Source organism: Oryctolagus cuniculus, chromosome 5, assembly GCF_051225735.1.
Source record: "Oryctolagus cuniculus isolate XC-2025 breed Fujian yellow rabbit chromosome 5, ASM5122573v1, whole genome shotgun sequence".
Classification (NCBI taxonomy): domain Eukaryota; kingdom Metazoa; phylum Chordata; class Mammalia; order Lagomorpha; family Leporidae; genus Oryctolagus; species Oryctolagus cuniculus.
In genome coordinates, this window is record NC_142871.1 from 112548055 (window position 1) to 112572918 (window position 24864).

At 45.2% G+C, this 24864-nt stretch overlaps 1 protein-coding gene and 1 long non-coding RNA gene across 46 annotated transcripts in view; one reads left to right on the forward strand and one right to left on the reverse strand.

The window, feature by feature from the left end:
- DST (dystonin) overlaps positions 1-24864 on the forward strand; it is a 483923-nt gene that overhangs the window by 94378 nt on the left and 364681 nt on the right. For 30 of the 45 annotated variants that reach the window (XR_007923259.3, XR_011388661.2, XR_016233970.1 and 27 more), the window contains exon 4: positions 15506-15713. Coding sequence is in view for 39 of the 45 variants with exons in the window: in XM_051855540.3 (XP_051711500.2) it covers positions 15506-15713 (208 nt within the window). In the remaining 6 variants the exon portion in view is untranslated. Of the gene's footprint in view, positions 1-14684; positions 15341-15505; positions 15714-22954; positions 23711-24864 lie in introns of those variants that run through there. The other 15 variants (XM_051855559.3, XM_051855560.3, XM_051855561.3 and 12 more) reach the window with 6 other exon arrangements.
- Positions 408-23785, reverse strand: LOC149126615 (uncharacterized). The gene is made up of 3 exons (XR_016233979.1): positions 23650-23785; positions 1091-1178; positions 408-842 (listed from the first exon to the last, which is right to left on the reverse strand). It is a non-coding gene; the product is annotated as an uncharacterized LOC149126615 (long non-coding RNA).

Below are 24864 nucleotides of genomic sequence, written 5' to 3' on the forward strand. Positions count from 1 at the left end.
ACTGAGGCTGACAGATCAGAATTCTGTAGGGCAGACCAGCAGGCTGGGAATTCAGGCAGAGTTTCCATGTTGCAGTCTTGTCTCTGTTTGTAAGATATTCCATGTTGGATGAGGCTCATCCACACCGTGGAAGTAACCTGCTTTACCCGAAGTCAGCCACTGTCAGTGTTAATCACGTCTGAACAATGCCTTCACAGCAACATTTCCATTGGTGTTTTACCAAGAACTGAGTATCATGACCTAGGCAAATTGAAGCGTCAAAGTAACCATCACACCAAAAGCTGATTATTTCCTTAAACAGATTTTCAAGGTACCTGCTAACTCTGTAGCTGGTTCCTGCACTATGGAGAAAGACAGGGTGCCTAAGGGAGCAACTATTTATATATTCGGTGGTATGTATGCTTTCCTTTCTTTTTTTTTTAAGATTTATTTATTTGAAAGAATGATAGAAAGGTAGAGACTTAGAGAGGTAGAGAGAGATCTTCCATTCACTGATTCACTCCCCAAATGGCCGCAACAGCCAGGCTCAGAGCCAGGAGCCGGAAATCCATTCAGGTCTCCCACATAGATGGCGGGGGTCCATCTTCCACTGTCTTCCCTGGTACATTAGCAGGAAGCTGGATTAGAAGCAGAGCAGCCAGGTTGTAGACCAGCGCTCCGATATGGGATGCTGACATGACAGTTGGCGGCTCCACCCATGGCACCATAATGCCAGCCTCGTTGTATGTGTGCCTTCTAATGGAATTCATTGATATTTTCTGGACACAGATACACATTTAATAAAGTTCTTCTGTGCTTTATGTTGTCTTGGGAGGAAGCTGTTAGACTAGCTAAGAAAGTCCCTGTTGAGAAAGGGAGGAGAAAGAAAAACACTGAAGCAATCTCTCAGGGTCGGGAGGTCAGCGGGGAAGGGGAGGCAGGCCAGGGGACTGGAATGCACACAAATCATACGGGAGCATTAAGATCAAGGGGGAGAGGAGCGTGGGCAACAAAGCCAGAGCACAGGACTCTGACGGAGGAGAGAGCCCTGCGGGGTGCCCTGGGAAAGAAGGAGTGAATTTGCTTTACAAGCACAGTGGGAGCCGTTTACCTATGGCTTATGGACCATTGCAAGTCAGGAGAAAGATGGGCCTCATTATTTTTGTGTTTTTAAGTAGACTCTTCACATGGTTTGTATGCTGCCAGACATAGGAGAGAATGACAAAGATGTTAGGCTGTCCAGTATGAATCCTGTGGGCAAGCAGACAGTGGACAAGGTGGTGTAGGCACTGTTGCTTTCTGCATGTCTGAGGAAAAGACAAGTAAGGTTGGTGTGGCTCACAAATACTGTGTTCCCAGGGTGCTGCGACCTCAGCAGCCCCTTGCAGATGCTGACCAGCTGCAGCTTCTCTAAGGAGCAGGTCGCTGCCTGTGGCGTGGTGGGCCAGGGCTGTCATTGGAGGGAACCGCAGTGCTCTTGAAGGCTGATGTCTAACCATCCTTGGGCCTTAAGCCAGTGGTGTCATCAGGCACCACCGAGAGAGCCTCAACATCTCTAGCCCTCCTGTGTGACTCGCTTGCGATCCACTCATTCTCCTCCCGTCTTCTCTGGCTCATCACTATTGCGCTGCTGCCTGACTTCCACCTTTAACTTCTTACCTTCCCAGCCACAGAGCAGCCTACCTCTAAACCTTTGCTTTTTCTGTTCTCTGAAAGTTTCTCAAATCCATCTTCTCCTTTCCGTCTCTAATCTCGGTGATTTAGTTTAGGCTTTCATCATTGCTGGACTGTTACAATCACTGCCCACTAATCTTATCTGACTGAGTTTAATCCCCCTCCAGTCCATTCTGCACATCTGTCAGGGTCACTCGTCTCTAAGGGCAGATCGCAGTACTGATCCAGCTCCTGTAAGATCAAGTCTAGCCTTTAGGCACTCACATGGGACCCAATTGCTGAAGCCAAACAGCCAGGCCGTGAACTCATTCAGCAGATGTTGATCAGGGCCCACTCCTATGGAAGGGGATCTAGTGGAGGTGAGAAGCAGTCCCTGTCCACACAGTGAGGTTGAATCTCAGTCTGCTCTGTGTAAGATCTGTCACTTCGGGGGCTGGTGCTGTGACAGAGCAGGTAAAGCCGCCGCCTGCGATGCCGGCATCCCATATGGGTGCCAGTTGGGGCCCTGGCTGCTCCATTTATGATCCAGCTCTCTAGTGTGGGCTCAGAAAGCAGTAGAAGGTGGCCCAAGTCCTTGGGCCCCCGCACCCACATGGGACACCTAGAAGAAGCTCCTGGCTCCAGGCTACATCTTGGTCCAGCTCCGGCTGATGCGGCCACTTGAGGAGTGAACCAGTGGATGGAAGACTTTTTTTTTTTTAATATTTTATTTATTTATTTTTTTAATTTTTTGACAGGCAGAGTGGACAGTGAGAGAGAGAGACAGAGAGAAAGGTCTTCCTTTTGCCATTGGTTCACCCTCCAATGGCCGCCACGGCCGGCACGCTGCGGCTGGCGCACCGCGCTGATCCAATGGCAGGAGCCAGGTAATATCCTGGTCTCCCATGGGGTGCAGGGCCCAGGTACTTGGGCCATCCTCCACTGCGCTCCCTGGCCACAGCAGAGAGCTGGCCTGGAAGAGGGGCAACCGGGACAGAATCCGGCGCCCCGACTGGGACTGGAGCCCGGTGTGCCGGCGCCGCAAGGCGGAGGATTAGCCTAGTGAGCCGTGGCGCTGGCGGATGGAAGACTTTTATATCTATCTCTCTGTAACTCTGCTTTTCAAATCAATAAAAAAATAAATCTTAAAGAAAAAGAAGATATATCACTTTCAACTCAACCCGGGTTCTGATTTACTGATCTCCATTATGACCTGGTGCTCGCTATTCCTTCACTTCAGGGTTGTGGTAAAGTCCTGAGTTCCTATGTGATGCCCAGGTGTCAGGGAATGGGGAGGGAATGTTGGTGCCTTCCCATGGTACTTCCCCAAAGTGCCTCACAGGCTGCTTCTGAGTGCTTTTCAGGACACAAGGATCTTGAGAACGGTTTACCCCATAGTCAGTCCCGCTAGACACCCCTGGCAGCTCTCTCTTTCTAGGTCTTTTCCTGGGATTTTAGAAACCTGTGTTCCAGGACCCACACAAATGCTTCCTCTGGCTAAAGGGGGCCTATGTTTTAGGCTGAAGAATATCTTTTCTCCAGAGACCTCTGCTCTTGACTACAACCCTAGTCTCAATAGCTTTTTACTTGTGGAAAATAAAAGGCGAGTGTTCTTGCAGGCTGATTCTGCCTCCTGCCCTGCCATGTAGCTTCCCCTAGGGGTAAAGCCAGGAAGGGAAAGGCCCAGATTACCTTGCAAAGACAGAGATCTATTGCAAAGACAGAATGAAACCTGAGGCAGCCTTTAGTGCAGATGTCGGGGCTGTGAGCCACATCATTGTTCCAGAAGGATCTTAGGCGTTCTAAGACTGGCAGATCTTAGGGGAAAATCCAAATGTTAGTTATAGGCAGTTGGAATGCACTTACCATTTATTTCCCTGGGGTGGGGAGGCAACAGTTAGATTGGTTTGCAGCCATCCAATAGGAAACATCCCAGCTAAGTTGAGTTTTCCACCTCTTGGGCAGCAGACCTTCTGGGTCCAGGTACTGATCCTAGGCCCCAGTCAGGTGTGGCATAAGATAATAGGGTTGTTTTCATTTAAAGTACTTGGAACAGCCTTGCTGTCCTCAGAAGGGGTCAGTGGGTGGTGCCAGGCACTTAAAATTTTGTAGATTTTGTTTCCATGCAATAATAAACACTTTTGTTTTAATGAAAAAGTTGTTTGTCCACTTAATTTAAATAGTAGCTGTTTGAAGTGAGAGAAATAACATGTAAAAGCTATTTGCAAAAGCAATTTTCTGAAGTCTCATTAATGAAGACAGGTAATGAGAATGGAAGCCTAAAGAAGGCATAGAAACATAATCCTGTTTATGTGTCAGCAGAGAAGAATAGGATATCTATGATTGCTTTTTTGATACTAACGTATTGGTCTAACTTTGTTATTGTCTCCAATAAGGGAGATAATGAATTTGAGAGAGAGAGAGAGAGAGGGAGAGAGAGAGAGAGAGAGAAATGTACAAGGCATCCCAAAGACTTGAAGTTTCAATAACCAAGCTTGAGAAATACATGTAAAGAAACAATGGATTTTGTATTTTGAGAGCTATTAGCAATATGACCCAGTTCCTATCACTTTTAGTCTCTTTACCTCAGCTATTCCAAATTTCCTGGAGAGACAGGCATACTGCCTCAACTGCAGTAGTCTTTTACCCTTGGATCAAACAAGTGAGACTAGGAAATGTTGCCTAACTACTAAAGTTTACCCAATGCTTCTGCTATGTGTTGGGCATTGCTCTCACCACTTTTCACATATGGTTTATTCTGCTACTACAACCCTATTGATTCAGTACTGTTATATTTCCTGTTTCTCAGATGAGAAAATTGAAGCCAAGAGAAGCCAAACAGTATTTCCAAGGACATACAGCTTTTTCCCAGGATTCAATCTTTGGAATATATATCTTTAACATGCTGTATGGACAGCATAGATGGTAGTTAGGGTTTGATCTCTGCAAAGGTGCTGTGTTTATACCTTGGGGCCCAGATGAGTGATGATAGCCCACATCTTCTTTTTGACAGAAGTAATAGCAAACCTTGGCTGTGAAGTATTAGTATATGTGCTGACGAAGCAAGCAAGGCTCTGAAGTATTAAAATCAAAACCTCCTTCATGACACAAAAATGGTTTGAGAGTCATGGGGGAGCAAGCTGACAATGGCAGGGCCAGAAGCAAAACCATCAGCATCAGCAGCTGTAGTGATGAGTGGATGGACCCAGCAAGATTCACCAGAGATCATGAGCCAGCATCTGTATGAATCATAAAGTTCTTATCCACTTCCTGGCCATTTGATACGTTAACCAGCGTTCTTGAGGACAGAGCAGAATGAGGTCAGCTCTTGGACGTCAGTAGAAACGTGGTGTCATTGATTTTTTTTACATCCATTTAATTGAAATAATTTGTTAGTCTTCTTTTTTATTTTGTTTTGTCCACTCTTCTCCAATTTTCTTCTCCTTATTTTTAAACATTTCATCCCCTGTCTATGGTTTGCCATTATATTTGTTACCCTCCTTACCGGATCTCTCTGTCTTTCCTTTGCTCTCTGAATGCAACAAGTTACCTATCCATTGATTTGTGCCACGGATCTTAAACTCATATGCCTATAAGGTTCTGATGTCATAAATGAATAAAGTGGGGGCAGGTGAGGACACTGACCTACTGGAAAGCACATGTCTTTTCTGTAAAGGGGATCTCACTACTCAGCCCAGTATAATACATTTTGAATACCTTTTGAATGTTTGCTATGAATTTGCTTTGAAAAGTGGATAGGCCATGTACATTATATCTACCTGATGACTGTATTAGTAGTTAGCAGTTTAGGGAGCATATCCTTGGATGAGGAAGGGAGATGGCAACACCTCCATCTCTATTCTGGCTTCTGAAGGACCTTAGATACTCTAGTGTCTTTGACTCAGAATCTCCCTCCTAATGGACTTTTTACTACAAATCACATTTTTTTAATGGATATACTTACGTTATTCCAATGGAAGGCATAGTTTTAATCTTGGCATGTAAAGATAAGATGATGGTATGCCATTACAAGCTGGCTGTTTTGTCACCTCTGCTTTCCTAGTTGGGTTTCTTCTCCAAGGAAGAAGTCTCCAGTTGACTGATATAAATAACCAACCATTTAAAATATAAGATAAGGGGCTGGTGTTGGGGTGTAGAGAGTAAAGCCACCATGTGCAACGCTGGCATCCCGTATGGGCACCTGTTCATGTCCTGGCTACTCCACTTAAGAACCAACTCTCTGCTAATGGCCTGAGAAAAGCAGCAGACGATGGCCCATGTACTTGGGCCCCTGCTATCCATGTGGGAGACATGGGTGAAGCTCCTGACTCCTGGCTTTGGTCTGGCCCAGGCCTTGCCATTGGGGCCATCTTAAGAGTGAACCAACAGATGGGAGATCAATCTCTCTGTCTTTCTGTCTCTGAACTCTGACTTTCAAACAAATAATTAAATTTTTTTAAAAAAGATTAAATATCTCGTTAAAGGGGTATTTTTAGTATTTATCTTCCTCATGTGTTTATGTTTTGGGGATCTATTTTGCTTTTATTTTAGGCAAATTATTTAAAATGTCCTTGTTCTGATTGGAAATACTGTATGTAGATATACAAATGCAAAACAGTTCTTGATATCTCCATTTCTGTACTTTTAATGTGATTGGATTAAGGTAGACTTGCAAAAAAGGTATCTGAAATTTTTGAAAGAATTTTATAATTTTAGAGCGATTTGATATTTTGAGACTTAACATAGTTTTTCTGTTATTTATAATCTATTTGGGGAGATATATGTAGGTTCCCTATGTGGGAGCACCTAGGGCCAAAGAATCTTACTGTTGGAAGAGACTGAAGAGTAAGTGAAAGGATTAATCCTTTGGAGTAGGAGGGTGCTCACTATACACACATCTGTCACTGTGAATAGTTGTATATTTTGGGGTGCTTTTTCTTTATTGTGAACTGACACCTATCTCCTGGTCATTGCTGTGTGTTGGACCCAGTTCTTAACTCAGAACAAGTCCAGTCATTTTGAGCTCCCCAGATACATGGTAAGATGTTTGAGGATGTGAGCTTGTTATATGCGCCTCTGGTGCTTGGGACTGCATTTTAGGATGCTTAGTACCATGTGGTTGAGTGTACAGACTCTGCCAAAAGGCTCCAAATGGAAATCCTGGCTCCTCCTGTACTGACAGAATGAGTGTGGACAAGTTCTTTAATCTTCCTAAACATCTGTTCCCTTATTGGATTGCAGTGAGCATTAAATAAGATGTGAGTGGACATGCTTAGTATTGTCCCCGGTTATAGCTACTCAACAAATGATGCAGCTGGTTAGAATGTACTGGTTAAACTGAAATAAAGGAAGCCTTGTAGAATGTCTTAGTAAGGAATCAAGATTGTCTGGAATTCACACATGCTCTTACTGGCAACTGAAATTAATATGTCCAGGAGATATCTGCATTTATTGCAGCCTTCTTTACAATAGCAAAGATAGGGAAACAACCTAAGGGTTCATCAGTGGTTGAATGGGTGAAGAATTGGGCTGCAATCTTAGGTCTCCCGTGTGGGTGGCGGGGACCCAAGTACTTGAGCCCTCTCTGCTGCCCCCTGGAGTTTCAGTAGTAGGAAGCTGGCATCAGGAGCTGAAGCTGGGACTGGAACCCAGGTAATCCCACCTGGGATTTGAGTGTCCTAATGCTAGGCTCATATGCCTGCTACCACCTTTGCTTTTTGACTTACACAGAAACTGTTATGTAATGACAATCTTGGACCATATCATGTATTTTTATGTAATAGATTAGAAGTTAGTTTTGGTACTTCCCTAATAAAGGTGTTTTTTTTTTTTAAAGATTGATTTATTTATTTGAAAGTCAGAGTTACACAGAGAGAGAAGAAGAGGCAGAGAGAGAGAGAGAGAGAGAGAGAGAGAGAGAGAGGTCTTCCATCTGCTACTTCACTCCCCAATTGGCCACAATGGCCGGAGCTCTGCCAATTTGAAGCCAGGAGCTTCCTCTGGGTCTCCCACACGGGTGCAGGGGCCCAAGGACTTGGCTCATCTTCCAGTGCTTTCCCAGGCCATAGCAGAGAGCTGGATCAGAAGTGGAGCAGCTGGGACTCAAACTGGCACCCATATGGATTGCCAGCACTGCAGGCAGCGGCTTTACCCGCTGCACCACAGCACCGGCCTCATAAAGGTGATTTTTTTTAAAGGTTTGTTTTATTTATTTGAAATGCAGAGATAGAGAGAGAGGGAGAGAGAGAGAGATAGCTAAAACTCCTTAAATGGCTTCAATGGTCAGGGCTGGGCCAGGCCAGGCCAAGAGCTTCTTCTGGGTCTCTCTTGATGCCTTGCAACCTAAGAATCTTGATCTTGTGAGAATAACCCCAGATCAAACATCACATTAGAAACGTTGGAAAAGACCTTGCTGTGTGTTTCCCCTCAATTCATCATTCTCAGAATGTTCAGATTTACAGAAAACTTGAAAACATAGTCCAATGAATGAATATGTTTTGTTAACCTATTGTCACATTTACAGGTTCTCTCTGTTCTTATTGAAACTTATTGAAAACAAGCGTAGACACCCTGAGTTTTTCAGTCTCCTTCTCCTAAGAATACGGACATGTTCCTATACGGTCATAATCATTATCATACCTGAGAGAATGTATAATTTCTAATATCATCTAATAGACAATCCATCATCCATGTTTAGATTTTCCAAATTGTTCTAAAAGTGTCTTCAGTTTAAAAAAGAATTCAGAATCTAGTGAAGGTTCATGAATTTGTTGTTATAGCTTAACTTTTAAAATCTAAAGTAGGCCCTCCCTTTTGTTTGTATATATTTCATGACATTGACCTTTAAAAAATATTAAATAGGGGCTGGCAGGTTAAGTCGCTGCCTGTGACACCAGCAACTCATCTGAGTGCTTGTTTAAGTCCCAGCTGCTCTGCTGCTGATCCAGCTCCCTGGTAATGCAACTGGGAAAGCAGCTTGGGTCCGAGTAACCCGAGTGCTTTGGCCTCCACACGGGTCACCCTTGTGAGAGACTTGGATGGAGTTCCAGGCTCCTGGCTTCTGCCTGGCTTAACCCCCAGCCATTGTGGCAATTTGGGGAGTGAACCAGTGGAAGAAAGATCTCTCTCTTTTTATTTTTCTTAAAGATTTATTTATTTATTTGAAAGTCAGAGTTACACAGAGAGAAGAGAGGCAGAGAGAGAAAGAAGTCTTCCATCCGCTGGTTCACTCCCCTGATGGCCGCAATGGCCGGAGTTGCACCAATCCAAAGCCAGGAGCCAGGAGCTTCTTCCAGGTCTCCCATATGAGTGCAGGGCCCTAAGGATTTGGCTCATCTTCCAGTGCTTTTCCCGGGCCATAGCAGAGAGCTAGATCAGAAGTGGAGCAGCCAGGACTCGAACTGGCGCCCATATGGCATGCCAGCACTGCAGGTGGTGGCTTTACCCACTATGTGACAGCATTGGCCCCATTTTGTCTGTCTCTCTTTAACTCTGCCTTTTAAATAAACAGATAAATCTGTAAAAATATATTAAAGAAAAACTTTTAAACTGACACATAATGTACATATTTTGGGGTACAGTATGATATTACTTTGTTTTTTCCTTGAGTGGCAGAGAGAACCAGAGAGAGAGTGCTTGCCCTCTCTCCAGATGCTCACAACTGCCAGGGCTGGGCTAGGCTGAAGGTGGGAGCCAGGAACTCAATTCAGTTCTAGGTGGATGGCAGGGAGCTGACTGCTGAAGCCATCATGTGCTTGCCTACTGGGAGCTGTATCAGCCAGAAACTGGACTTGGGAGCTAAGTCAGGACTCAAACCTAGGCACTCCAATGTGGGACTTGGATGGCCTCACACTGGGCCCAATGCCAACCCAAGACTACAGTATACATATGCAATGTGTAACAGGTCAGGGTAATTGGCATGTGCATTGCCTCTAACATTTATGCTTACTTTGTGTTAGGAACATACAAATTCTATATACTAGCTATTTTGAAATACACAATTAGTTGTTGTCAACCATAGTTATCATATTGTACTCTAGAACATTGGAAGTTGTTCCTCCTATCCAACTATATCCCTGGATACATTGATTTTCCTCTTTCTTGGGATGGGTATTGGGGTACAGCAGGTTAAGCCACCACTTTTTGTTTTGTATAGCAGTGCCAGTTTGAGTCTTGGCTACTTTGCTTCCAACCCAACTTCCTGCTGATTTGCATGGGATGATGAGTCAAATACTTGGGTCCCTGCCACCCAAGTGAGAACTGGATGGAGTTTCTGTCTCTTGGCTTCAGTCTGGCCCAGCCCGCGCTGTTACACTGGCATTTGGGAAGTGAACCAACAAGTGGAAGATTCTCTCTCCCTCTCTCTCTGCCTTTCAAATACATAAAGAAATCTTTAAAAACAAAACAAAACAAAACAAAACACCTGTTTTCTGTCTTCTAGTCCTCACCTTCCCAGCCTCTGGTGACCAATATTCTGCTCTCTTCCTTGAGACTAACATTTTTGGCTTCCACATTCAAATAAGAACATGTGGTGTTCACCTTTCTGTTACATTGACCTTTTTGAAGAATCTGGGACAACTACTTTGCAGAGTGCTCTACAGTCAGGATTTGTCTAATGGTTTCCTCATGTGCTTTTTATTATCCTTACCTTTTTTTGAACTATACATAAAGAAATGTACACAAATGTTAAGTCTTCAGATTTGTGAAAGTTTACTTTCCTGCTTCTGAGATTCTAAAACTCTGGCTATTGTAGAAATCTTTATCTCTGCATTTATTTTCCCATTGCCTTTAGAGAATGCCTGTTGCCAAGAAAATTTCCTGGCACTGGTCTAAGATTGGGGTGCTAATGCTGGGCAGCATCCAACTTCAACAGTTCCATTGTACTTATCTCAGATCCCCCACCGGGGTTTTAATTAAAGAAGTTATTGTTCAGTTCTCCTTCTAAAAATGTTGCATTATGTAATTATCCTGGCTTTAGGAGATTTGGGTTGTTTTTATACCATGTGGATATGTGGATGAATTGGCTATTAGGAAAGTCAGTTGAAAGCTTTGGTGAACTAATTCACTTGTTAAAACTACTATAAAAACTAAGTTGTGAAAGATACAAATACAGATTTTTTTTTTGTTTTGTCATATCATTCCAAAGATAGCTCATACCCCTTTATAAAAAAAGAAGTCAAATATTAAAAATATTGTGACTTCTGCCAACTTTGTCTTTACTGCCCTAATTACCCTTTCAGCTCTTTGGTGTGCTTTTCCCATTATTCTTTGCTACTTCTCCTTTTCTCAATGTGCTTGCTAAATGGGAATGACAAATCGTGGTGTGAATTGGAGTTTTAACTGGGGTCAGTGGGTCAGTGAGTCCCATAAATTAGATGTGAAGTTTTGTGTGTAGTTGTTTAGATGCTTTGCTCTAGAGAGAGGTTTCCATTGATTTTATTAACTTTCTGGAGGTGTCCATGAGCCCACAACAGTTAAAAGCCCTGGCTTGAATGGTTGCTTCTTCACAGGGTCTTTGATATTTTCTTCGACCCTTGACATATTATCTTTTTTTGGGTAGTCTTTTGTGTACATATTTTGGATTAAAAATGACAAGGAATATAGTTTAAGCAATTCACATTCTTAGTCATCATCCAGAGATAACCACTGTTTACATACTGGAAATACTGGAGTCTATCTGTCTATGTATCTGTCATCTATCAACCTATCTGTTTACACACATGCATACATGCATAGATTTTTGGGAAAGGATTATCCCATGTGAATTGTTTCCTCTTTGCTACATGTACATCAATAACATTTTTGTTTAACTGCTACAGAGTAGCCCATGATGTGGATATACAGTCACACACCACAAGCATGTATGATAGTGGTCACATAGGAATATATTGGAGCTGAAAAAGTTATAAGGTGTTGGGGCCAGCATTGTGGCATAACAGGTAAAAGCCACTGCCTGCAGTGCCAGCATCCCATATAGGAGCCAGTTCGAGTCCTGGCTGCTCCACTTCTGTTCCAGCTGTCTGCTATGGCCTGGGAAAGCAGTAGAAGATGGCCTATGTCTTTAGGCCCATGTACCCACCTGGGACTCCTGGCTCCTGGCTCCTGGCTTTGGATCGCTGAAGCTCCAGCTGTTGGAGCCATCTGGGGAGTGAACCAGTGGATGGAAAACCTCTCTTTCTTTTTCTGCCTCTGCTTCTCTGTGACTCTGCCTTTCAGACAAATAAATGAATCTTTAAAGAAAAAGAGTTATAAGGTGTCACTCACCTGTTTGTGGTGAAGTTGGTGTAGACCAATGTACTGTGTTGCCAGTTGTAAAAACCTGTGACACCCAATTTTATGCAGAGTACATTACACTTGATCATCATAATAAATGATAATATTTTGGGTTTGGGTATTTGCTGTACTATACTTTATAATTTATAGGGTACTCCTATTTATATATTTTTTTAAAAAGTTTACTGTAGAACAGTATAGTGTGTTAGGATGGTAGCAGCCTCCTAACATCTTGTGTTAGTTAACCATGTCTTCTTTATCATATCGTTTTCTCTTGTGATTGGTTTAATCTTGTACTATGTTGTTTAGTATGGCTCTGGGAAGAGTAGGTTGTGTCATCCCTGTATGTACACATACCGTACAGCCTAGATGTGCAGTAAGCTATACCATCTGCGTTTGTGGAAACATACACTATTCCCACAATGAAGAAGCTGCCCGGTGACTCATTTCTCAGAACACATCCCTCTCCAGAAGCTAACCATGGCGGTATTGCAGTTTATTTAACCAATCCCCTATTGATGCACAAAGATACTTGTATTTTAAGAGGAATCAAATTTAGGCAACAAGAGTAGACTTATGGGGTGGGTGCTGTGCCTTAGGTTAAGCTTCTGTCTGCAGTGCCCGCATCCCAGCTGCTCACTTCTGAGCTAGCTCCTTGCTAATGTGCCTGGGAAAGCAGTAGAAGATGGCCTAAGTCCTTGGGCTCCTGCACCTGCATGGGAGACCTAGAAGAAGCTCCTGAATACTAGTTTTGGGTCTGCCCAGCTCTGCCGTTGTGGCCATTTGAGCAGTGAACCAGTGGTTGGAAGATCTCTTTCTCTGTCTCTCTGTAACTCTGGCTCTCAAATAAATAAATCTTTAAAAAAAAAAAAGAGTAGAGTAATAAATAGGAACCTGGGGCTTTGGAAAGAGCCCTTTTCCTTTGTCCTACCTTTCTAAACCCTTAATCAAAAATTAGGTTCTGGATGTTGGGTCAGAGCACCCAAAACAAACAAAAAGAGAACTGTACTCTCACCCCCAGCCAAGACAGTGACATGCTGTGACAAGTCATTTCAAACCAATAAAAGAATATAATGGTTTTATATGATCCATCTGCTTCTAAGCAGCTTCATTTAAGTCCATTGTCAATTACCAGGGTTCAAATTGGGCTCATTTTGTATAGTTTAATTTTAAAGGAATGTTTATAGAAATTTTTTGTGGAAAAATATCTAGTACTCTGATAGTTAAAATGCTTGAATTATGCAGCCTGGGAGAGACCTTAGCATATATGAATATAAATGTGTGATTTCCCTCAGAGTGTGCGTGCATGCATGTGTGTGTGCGTATGTGCATATGTGTGTGTGTGTGTGTATATATATATATATAATATCACTGAAAGAGGCATGGTAGATTTCTTGCTTTTTTCTCTTATCTGTTTACCAGTGACTCTACCAGATTAGAGGCAGCACCAGTCAACACCCTTGGGGACAGGGGTAGTAACCGTTCCCATCTGGCTACATGTGATTAATAGTGTTTATGTCATAGCATAAATCACATTGTGTTGTTCAATCAGCTGAGACTCCAGCCATTAAAAAAATTTACTCTACAAAAATCAATAACCAGTGGGTTTTGGAGAACAGTGGGTCTTTAACAGTTATTTCCCAAGTCTGTCTGTAAACAGTCAAATTACTATACTCAAGAAAATAGCGCAGACAACAAGAAATATAATCTCACAGATAAAGGATGACCTTAAGTAAGGACAGCTAGGAAGCCATTTTAGGGAAGACAGAGTGCAACGGAAGAAACCCAATACCCTTTTAGAAGTCTTTAAGAATGTCACCCCTTTTCACAGATGCAACCTACGATGAGACCTCAGAGAGCTCAAGATGAATTTTCAGAAAAGCATGAAAAATAAATTGGGTTGATAATAGCATGCTGTGACTGACTTAATGCCACTCACAACTCTCTAGGGAATGCAGCTGCACTACAGAAAATCAATTTTGTTTACTTATTTGCCTTAAGTTTGCCTAATGACTTATTGTCACTAGGAAAATATACAAAATGTAGATAAATTAGCCAAGATGATGAAATCTCATGTTTGATAAAAGGGAAGATCACTTTCTGGGAAGAAGGATGGAGCTAAAGATAAATCCTATGTGCCTCCTTTTGTGGGATCTTTTAAGTGAACTTTTAAAATGATGGTGTGGATGATGTGTAGCTGAATGCCTGAATCCACCGAGGGAAGATCAGTAGTCCTGATTCAATGACAGTTTATTTCACATGCCTTAGGTGACTGCTTTGGGACCGAGCTCCCACAGCCTGTGTGTGCCGAGGTTGTGTTTGCCACTGCTTTTGTGAGCAGCGCAGTGTTTTTGCTCGAATTGGAGCACGCCTCACTGGTTCCTGCCTGCAATTTGCTTCTTAGGAATCCGTGGCTCCAACTTCACGTTTCAAGAATTCAAGTTATACCAGTTTCAGCTCTTCCCCGAGAGAGCCCCGGCGAAGTCCAGTTCCCAGTGGAAAAGTGAAGACTGGCCTTTGATACTTGATTTTATTCAGAACCCTGTTGGCTGCACAGATAGTCAGCATCCTGGTTTCCTGGGTTCGTTAATAAGCCAGTGGCTCTCTAAATTATTACAAACACAACCCAATAAAAAGGAAGGAGTAACATCTTGGGCCTTTTCCCTTTGTGGAAGACATAACCCACTGATGCAGGATCTGACTGTGTAGATGTGATCCTGCTCCGTGAAGGCAGGACTAACCTTCAGGCAAAGTGCTTTGGTGAAAGCGTCATGTTTCTCATTTCACTGTGTAATGACCGGGAGCTGAGACAGGGCTCTGTTTCCTGTCACTGCACTGCCTCATTCTCATCTACATTATTGGCAGCTGTGACTTTGCTCGAAGTTTAAATTATCTCAGGAACTCCAAACTGGGTTCAGATGTTTGTTTATTGGCGCTGCCATAGGCTTCTGAAAACAGTCTTTTGTGTTGTCCCTGTCTTAAAAGAAGGCTCTTCTCAGAATCGGCCCTTCCTCCCTCCTTGCTCCTTTCTGGGAACCAGCTTGAGTCGCATGACAAAAATTAAATCAGGAGGACCTGCAGCTCAAAACTGGCCAGAAAGAAATCTCCAGCGGTGAGGCGGTGAGGCGGCATGAAACGGAAAGGAATTGGGACCGACATCCTGCGTTTGTGCTTTGTTTTTGAAACTTAGAGTTTAGTTGCATTAATGAATTAACCAGCAGTCTGGTCTTGGAAAATGTTTCTCCTGTCCTGGTGGGGGAGCCAAATACTATAGATTTGGAACAGGAAGGCTGTTGATTCTGGCTTCATTGTTGGGCCAGTCATTTGTGAGCTGGTGGCCGGACCGCAGGCCACACACTGCTTCCGTGCAAATCCTCATGTATTGGATCTGCCTAGGTATCGTTTCTTCGGTCCGAGCCTCAGCCGGGCAAAGATGGTGAGCGCTGGGTTTCGCGGTTGTGTCTCTGGGTGTCCCCTCAGCTCTGAGGGTGGTGCAGGATGCCAGATCCATCATGGGGGTGGCAAGGGGGGCCGTTGCAATCGATGAGCCTGTGTGAGTATTTTGCTGTTCATTTTTTTTTTTCTGTGTCATCCTCTGTAGAGTTCCGGGAACGCGTCCTATCGCTGCTCTATGTCTTCCTCTGCGGATTTTTCTGACGAGGATGATTTCAGCCAGAAATCTGGCTCGGCGTCTCCAGCTCCCGGAGACACCTTACCCTGGAATTTGCCTAAACATGAGAGATCCAAGAGGAAGATTCAAGGGGGCTCGGTGCTGGACCCCGCCGAGAGGGCAGTGCTCCGGATAGCAGGTAAGAGCATCAGAGGAGAAGGGGATGAGTTGGGGGGAGAGTTGCGGAAATTCACCCTTCCCTTCCCTGGGGGCCATGGCTGGGAGCTGATGCACTGGGCAGATTTGCGCGCTGGAGGTGGGGGAGGAGGATGACTGTGTTTACTTGTGCCTCCTTTTACTGATAGAGCCATTTGCCCTGCCTGCTAGTGACTAAGCTGTTTGGCTCTGCCTTCTGGTTGGATGAATCGATACATTTGAAATGCAAGGAGATATTTACTGTCATCTGCATTAAACTTTAGTATTTACATGCTGGGGAGAAGGAGAGGGAGAGGCAGAGAGAGAGAGAGAATGAATTTGCAAGTATTAACTCTGGTGATTCCTAGTGTATTTGCTGAAAGTTGCAAGAGATCAGCCTTCATTTTCATTTTTGCCTAGGAGCACTGAGCTACGCAGTTCCTGGTTTGGGGTACCCAGGGTTGCAGAATATATTCTAGCAACTTGGATGTCATTCTTTTTTAAATGTAGAATCTCTGTCAGCATCGTGTGTCCTTAGCAGCTTTATATCACTATTGCTTTTGAGTGTGTAGGTGGTGTGCATTCCTGATTAATTAATATACGTGAGGCGCCAGCATTTCTGTTCTGCGTTACCTGGTGTTCCCTTGCATTGGCAGTAGAAGACAAACCAGAAGCGATGGCTTGTTTTACCTAGTTGAAAGCTGAGAACTCTTTGGAAAGCAACTCTCCAACCTGCAGCACCTGTGTGGCGTGTGTGTGTGTGTGTGTGTGTGTGTGTCTGTTCTATGCATATCAGAGTGGCTTTTGGGGATAGTTGTTCCCTCAGTCCCTCACTGTGTGTGTGTGTGTGTGTGTGTGTGTGTATTTTCCCTCTTGGAAATGGTCACAGGACAGGATGGAGTGTATCTTTGGGATTTTCCTACAGAGGCAAGAGAGCAGGTGGTTTTTGAGTTGGTTTCTGTAGCCAGAGGTCTAGGCCTCCTTACCTATGCTCTCTACCAGTATTAACTCAAGAGGTGGGTGTCCCATAGTTGTGTTTGCCTCCTGCTACTATGCAAAGTTGGGACTTTTCTCTTTCTCTAAGAGAGCTGCAGGAGACCAGCCCAGATTCCAGCTTCTGAGGCAGGAGAGTCCCCCTTAGATTCCCCCCAGTGGGATTTTCTGATTACTGGAAAAACAAACAGCTCCAGCCAGCCATTCTCTAGTCAGGGTTTCTGGGGCAACAGCCTTGAGCTTCTTCTGGCTGCTGTTATGAGATGCTGGCTCCTCTCAACCAGGCCTTTGAAGAAGAGGGGTGGAGCCGGAAAGGGCAGGAGAAGGCAGGATGGAAACTGTTTGGGAGCCAAGTGGAGTGAGCAGAGTGGCCTTTGAAAGCCAGGGCAGACTAGGCTCTCAACACCCTCCTCCAGTACCAAAATGTGTTTAGTCACTGAGGCCTGCTCTCCCTGCCCAGCTGAGCTCCCTCCTGCAGGTTTGAGGCTCCAGGAAGAGGGCAAGACACTGCCCATACCAGATGTTTGGCTCAGCAGAAAGGGAAAGCAGGTGAAAGAAAGGTGTGGGAGAGAGGTTGTTGGGGCCTTGTAGCAAGCCTAGGGCACCAAAGCAACATGTCTATACTGTGCCTCTTTTCAAAAAAGGGTTTGTTTATTTGAAAGGCAGAGTGATAGGGAAAGGACCCCCCCCCCCCCACACACACACAGAGCACTTGCATCTGCTGGTTCACTCCCCACGTGACCACAACATGCAGGAGCCAGGCTGAAGCCAGGAAAACAGAACTCAATCTGGGTCTCATACGTGGGTAACAGGGGCCCAATCACTTGGGCCGTCTTCTGCTGCCCTTCCAGGCGCTCCCATGGTGCTGGATTGGAAGCAGACTGGCCAGGACTCCAACTTAACCTGTTGGGCCACAATGCTGACCCAAATATACTGCGACTTCTTTTTCTTTTAAATATTTTAAATATTTATTTATTTATTTATTTGAAAGAATTAGAGAGAAAAGGACATACACACACACACACACACACACACAGAGGTGTCTTTCATCTGCTAGTTTTCTCTCCAGATGGCTACAATGGCCAGGGCTTGGCCAAGGCTGGGCCAGGCTGAAGCCAGGAGCCAGGAGCCTTTTCCAGGTCTCCCTTGTGGTTTGCAGGGTTCCAAGCACTAGGCTGTTCACTGCTGCTTTTCCAGATGCATTGGTAGGGAACCTGGATAGGAAGTAGAGCAGCTGGGATTCAAACCCATTCCCATATGGGGTGCCAGCTTCACCTGCAGTAGCTTTACCTGCTATGTCACAGCCCCAGCACCTGTGCCTCTTTTTTTTTTTAAAGATTTATTTATTTATTTGAAAGGCAGAGTTAGAGAGAGAGAGAGAGAGAGAGGAGACACAGAAAGAGAAATTTTCCATCTGCTGGTTCATTCCCCAAATGGCCACAATGTCCATGGCTGTGCCAGGTGCCAGGAGCTTCCTCTAGGTTTCCCATGTGGGAAAGTCCAGTTGAACTGGTACCCATATATAACCCACTGCACCAAAATCCCTGCCCTCTTCCACTTGACCCCCCTTTTTGCCCTCAGGTGCCTTTTTATGGAAGCCTGAGAGTTTTGAAAATTGTAGTAGAGATGGCTGTGTTTTGCTTTTGGTAGTGAAGAAAGGGTTTTAGAGAGGATAGGGTATATAAATTGGGACAGACTACTGGGCAGGAAGTCAAGTGAGGTTGGTGGTATGAGCCTTCAGTGTAGAGGTCGGTGGGGAAGCAGTGGAAGAACTGGGATGCTAATGGAATGCTGCAGCATGCACACAGGTACTGATGATGTTAGCAGACCGTGGACTCACTGAGGCAGGGCCATGTCTGGTTCATGGTAAAATGTCTCATGTGTTTATGGGGGTAGCTGTGAAGTTGGTGACAGTTAATTCACTTGAGATCTCAAAGTGAACAAATTTAAAGTTATAGTCATTCTTCAAAACAGTATAAAACAGCATGTAGCAACAGATGGTATGGAAGTATACGACTATATTTTAAAACAAAGTTGTATATTGGAGCTGTTTGTTGCACAAATCATAAACAATCATACATGGAGGGTAGTCCTGGGGCCAGTCCACAGAATCTGTTTAATTTGTAATGTGGCTGAATTATGAGATTCAGATATATTATGTATTAAATTGGTCACTGGTCATCCCATTTAAGAATGAGGGAATTTGGTACTGTGGAGTTTGAAAACATACACTAAAATTTCAACTTATGATTTTATTACACATTTTCATAATAGCTTTGAAAGTCCCTCCCGCATCTGAAATTTGTCCCCTGTAAGAGATGGGGTGAAATTCAGAAATGGTGTGAGGATATCTGTGGCATTGATTGCTTAGTAATTAAAAGCTGAAAAGTTCACATTTTCATTTGCCTTTAAGTTCATAAAATTAGAATTGTGAAAATACCTACTGTGTCAAAAAGACTTCAGGGTCTGTGCGATACCTTAATGCAACCATATTGAACAAATACTAAGTCTCTGTAAGAAAATAAAGAACAGCACATAGTTTGGCCTTTAGAAAGTTACGGTGTAATATGGTAAAGGGACGTGTTGTTAGACAACAACGTGGTGTTGAAAGCCCAGTGATGCCTGGAAGCACCTCCTAGTGAAAGTACTCAGAGGGGAGTCTAATTAACTCAGAGGCAGAGGAGGGGCAGGGGAGGTGCCAATTGAGCTTGATGGAATTGGGGTGAAAGCAAAGGTCACTTTAGAGGGATGGAACTACAAGAACAAAGGCAGGCAGAGTGTTTAAATGGGAACTGCAAGTAATGTGTGTATAGCACAGGGCCTGGAAGGAATGGCAAAAATTGTAAAGCTGTTTTGTCCGGTTCTGAGACAGCTGGGCTCTTAATGCTGTTAAGTGGTAGGGAACCACTCAAAGACTTTTTTTTCCCTAAGATTTATTTATTTATTTGAAAGGCAGGCTTAGAGAAACAGAGAGACAGACAGACAGACAGATATCTTCCATCTGCTGGTTCATGCCCCAAATGACAGCAATGGCCGGTGCTGGGCCAGCCCGAAGCCAGGAATTTCATCTTGGTCTCCTCTCCCTCCTGTAGGTACAGAGGCCCAAGCAGTTGAGTCATTTTCTGCTGCCTTGCCTAGGTGCTTTAGCTGGGAGCCAGACTGGAAATGGAGTAGTTAGGACCTGAACTGGCTCCCATATTGGATGTCAGCGTCATTGGCGGTGGCTTAACCTGCCACAACAGCTGCCCCTACTCAAAGATTTTTAAGTAGTGCAGTGACGTATCCAGGTTTACTATCATAAAGTCAGACTGGTGATGCTGTCCTACATCTGACAGTTTGTCTTTTACAAAGTGCATTTACATTTATTGCTGTAAAGAAAGAAGAGCAAGACAGAGAGGCAAGATACAAACTCACAGCCAGAACACGTTTATTCAGGGAATAAATCTGAGATGTGGCTCACTACCGGTGTACACACAGGGTGAATACATGGCAGATAGCCCAACGCCCTTACAAGCTGACGCTTATATAGACAAGGCAGCTGAAGGTTGTAAGGGGGAGGGTGTTAGGCAGGGCTGGCCTGGTTTGTGGGGGCTTTTCAAGCCTTCCTCTCTGCAGGCCTGTTGGTTAGTTAAGAATGCAGAGGGTGGGGTTGAGCTAGTTGAGAAAGAATGCGAGGGGCTACTATCTGTCTTTGCTCCGTGAATTGTAATTTCATCATTAAAATCTGAGCTTCTAACATATTTACCTCCATCTCTCAGGATCAATGTGAGGATAAAATGACAAAATGTAAGGGAAAGGGACTTTGTAATAGTTGATATATATATATCAAATATATATTTGAAAGGCAGAGAGACAGAGAGAGAGTGAAAGGGAGATCTTGAGATTTTTTCATCTGTTGGGTCACTCCCCAAATGGCTACAACAGCCAGGACTGGGCTAGGCTGAAGCACTTGGGCCATTTTCTGCAGCTTTCCCAGGTACATTAGCAGGGAGCTGGACCAGAAGTGAAACAGTGTGATCCAATACACCACAGCATGGGCCCCAGTAATCACTATATAAATGCCTTTTGCATACAGATAATATAGGTCTTCTGTTCTTAGCTACAGAATATTGTAAGTTGTGTTTTTCAGTCTTGGAGTACCTGTAAATGTGTCCACAGTTTGTCAGTGGTACTGTTATCCTAAATAAGAATTTTTGAAGTTGTAATTGAAGGACCAGAGTCCAATTCTGGACTCAGGTAAACTTGGATTTTAATTTCTCCTGTCACCAACTAGTTGGGTTTGGCTTGGACAATTTACTGAACTTTTCTCAGCTCTGGTTTCGTTCTCAAAAGGTCATAGTTATTGTGATATATAAGATAAGGCAAAACATTATGCACACTCCTTGTACAGAGAGAATGCTCTATCAACAATAGCTTAGTCATGGCAACAGGTGCTCAGCTGAGCACTCAATTTGTTATCTCATTCAGGCCTCCCAGGAGTCTAGGAATTAGGTGTTACCATATTCTCCCTTTCTTAGGTCAGAAATCTGCAGATCAGAGTGAAAGGTAAACTTCACAGGGCTAGGAAGGAGAGTTGGGATCTGAATTCAGTCTTGATTCCAGAGACTAAGCTCCTCAGTGGAATGTGCTATTATTATTAGCATATCAACCTAATATTATCATTCCGAGAATGCATGAGGTAAAGGCTGTTTTTACAAACAACCTCAAGTTTGCTTCTGTTAATTTGGTGGCTCCTTAAATGGACAGTTAAAATCACGATGTGTGCATGGGCTGTCTTCTAAAACTGGGTGCTACTGGGCATCAACCTCTGATGAGGACTCTTGACTATACCCTCAGTGGCCTCACTCACTGTGAGGGAGGCAAGATGGTTTGGAAAAACAGATGTACGTGGTCTGAGAATGAAATAACTCTGGAATCTAATCACTAACCCTTTCAAGAAAGTGTCCCATATGATACCTGTTTGTTACTTAGTGAACTAATTTGCTCATCAATGCATTTCAAGTTACCAAAAAAACCTCCAGTGCTCTTGAAGGCTTAGTGGGTAAGGAATCAAACTCAGGTGGTTAAACCATTGGTTGGGATAGAAAGGAGACATGTGATTTTACTTTGTTTGGAGTAGTAATATTAGGATAATTGCTGAGGAGTTAAGCATTCAGATCCTAATGTGAGTGAAATTATTTTTTTCCCGAGAATATATCATTTTTCAAGAGCAATTCATCTCATCCAAGAATTAGTGGACACCAATAAAGAAAAAAAAATCATCAAGGGCAAAAAGGTCAGTATATGTGAGAGGAGGAAATGGGAAAGAAAATTTGGGTAAGAGGTGAATCTGACATAGGTCAGATGATCAACAATAAGCTGGTTTACCTAGTAATAGTAACAGTAGCTGACACTCCTAGCACTTACTGTCTGCTCGGCACTGTTCTGTACTTCATTTATCATCGCAACCTTGTGAGTTAGTCTTCTGCATTGTACCAATGAGAAGGGGCTCCTGTTCAGTCATTCCTCTTCAGCACACCTATTTACACAGACCCTTAAACTCACCCACTTCACTATGTGATATATCAAATTCTAGGAGACGGTGCCCATTTTACTCAATTTAGTGGCTGTGAGTCCTATGCGGGATGAATACTAAGTAGAAAGGAGGAGAAAAGAGACAAAGTAATCTGTGCTGAGCAGACAGGGCCCGCGGCGGAGCCCAGCGGCAGATGCGCCGGCGGGCTCTGGGGGGCAGAAGGGAGGGACCGCGGGCTGGTCCTCCGGCAGCCGCGGGGCGGCGGGGTGCGCAGGCGCAGGCGCGGCCCGGCTGTCAGGCCCTGATGCGCGGGGCCACCTGCAGAAGCCGCCCCGCCCCGTCCCGGGATGCCCCTGGTGACAGACCCCGGTGTCTGCCTGCCTGTGCTGCGGCACAGAGACCCGAGTCCTCCTCTGGCACAAGATACATTAAAAAAAAAAAAAAGTGCTTCCAACACTCTTGGTTAGCGATTCCCCGGGGGTAGAGAGAGCCGCTAGCCCCTCAGCAGGGGGCTTGCGCTCGCTGCTGGCGGTGATCTGAGGCTTTGTTTCCCGGGCACCTGTTGTGGGTCCCAAATAGAAACCTAGCCCTGGGGGATCCGGGGGCCTGGCAGCCAGTGTCCGGGCGGTGGGCGTGCTTGGCGGCACCGTGAAGCCGGGTGGGCAGGCTGGCTGGGGTGGGGGGAGGGGGCCCGGGGCGCTGCGGCGCTGCCTGGAAGGGAGGGGCCGGGCGGCGCCGGGGCCGGAGCCCAGCCTGCCGGGGCGCTGACCGCGCGCTCGCCCCCTCCCTTCCGTCCTCCGCCCTCCCTCCCTCCCTCTCTCCGGGGGCGCGGGCGAGTGTCTGCAGCGCGGCGGCCAGGAAATGCCGCAGATGCGCCGCGCGCAGCATCCTTGGCGGAGGCAGTGCGCCCGTGCTCCCGCAACGTCGCCGCCGCTGCAGCCGTCACCCAGGCCTAGGTCGGGCCCGGCCCGGAGCTGGCGCCGCGGGCAGAGACAGGAGTGCACCGGCTCAGAGGGTCCCGGCGCTCGCAGTCCGCCACCGCCACCGCCACCACCTCCAATCTCCCGGCTCCCCCGCGCGCCAGTGGCGTTGCCCGTCGCCGCCCCCGGGCTCGCAGAGATTTGCTGCTGCTGAAACCTGAGAGTCACTCTGGCTCTCGGGGAGCCGGGCCGCCCAGCACCCGCGGCCCACTAGGGGGCCTGGGCGTTTCCTCCGCCGGCTAGGGCGCCGGCCGCCCCTTCGCGCCCGGCTCTGCGTTTCAGGCTTCAGCGCTCTTTCCCCTGCTTGCTGCTGCTTCCTCTTTTCCAGTTCCCAAAGGCTGCGTCTTGCTGACTATAGTACTGTCCCAGGGTTACGAGGGGGAGAGGGGACTTGGCCAGTCATCGCTTAGATCAACTTCGGCATGGCGGGTTACCTCTCCCCTGCTGCTTACCTGTACGTGGAAGAGCAGGAGTACCTCCAGGCCTACGAAGATGTCCTGGAGAGGTACAAAGGTACGTAGTCCCCTCTGCCCCGCGCTGGCGCTGTGTGGCTTGGTGGGGCAGCCGTTACCTTTCCTTAGCCAGAGCCACCATGGCTTGGGCGCAAGTAAACAGGTGTCTGGACCAATCTTGGGAATGGCCCAGGTCTTTTTGGATGAGATTCAGCAACCCCTAACGCAGCAAGGGTGGTGGCATGGGCGAGGGTCTGCAGACCAGACGCCCTTGGATAGGCTGTAGAGTTGGGGTGGTGGTGCTGGAAGGGGTTTGGTTTCCAAGAAGTTCATTGCGTTTTCTGCCCCTTGTAGAGGCACTACGCATAATCGTAATTCTTCCTGGGAGGGTGGATGCCATCAATTCCCCAAGGGAATCCCGAAGGCATTGCTACTCCAGCTCGACATAGTGTATTTGGTTGACTCCAGAAAAAAGACTATTAAATACAAGGACTCTTTCACCGCAAAGAGCTTCTCCAAACCATTTGCCTTAAAATGTTCTTCCTTATTTGAAAAAGTTTAGGGTTTCTGATGAGGCATACCCAGCCTGATGTCTGGTAAAAATTATTTTAAAGGGCGATGGGCGAAAAGACACCAGCGCCTGCGTTTGTCGTATACTTCAATAGAAAGAAGTATATTTTGAAATGTTTTTCTGCCTATCCTTTATGTTTAGGAGATTCTATGCCAGCCTGATGAATACTGATATTTTAGTGTGATGTTTACTTTGACCACGTAGTTATATTGTATTAGACAAAATAGGTGTCGCATCTCTCCATCTTATGAGTCTTTCTCTCTGGAAACCTATTTTTTATGTGTGTACAGATTGGCCTCTTATTGTGGCTTCTAAAATGCACCCCAGGGTAGCTCACAGAGCTTTCATTATATTAGTAGTGAATTGTTGCCTGTCTCCTGGTTAAATTCAAATGGTTTTACATCTTTTTATGTTTATCACTCGTGTATATTTTATAATTGGAATATTGCAGTCCACGTAGAATGTTGTCAGCAGCACAATCGGAATTCCTTTGTGCCAAGACTCTATTGTGTATGTATAACATTGCCACCGAGCAAGTGCAGTGATATTTTAGGCTGAAGCACATTGGTGGCCTTTGTGAATGTGTGTGTGTATGAGTGTGTAATACACTCATGTTTGCCTTCCTCTTAATCAGTTCTCTCCAG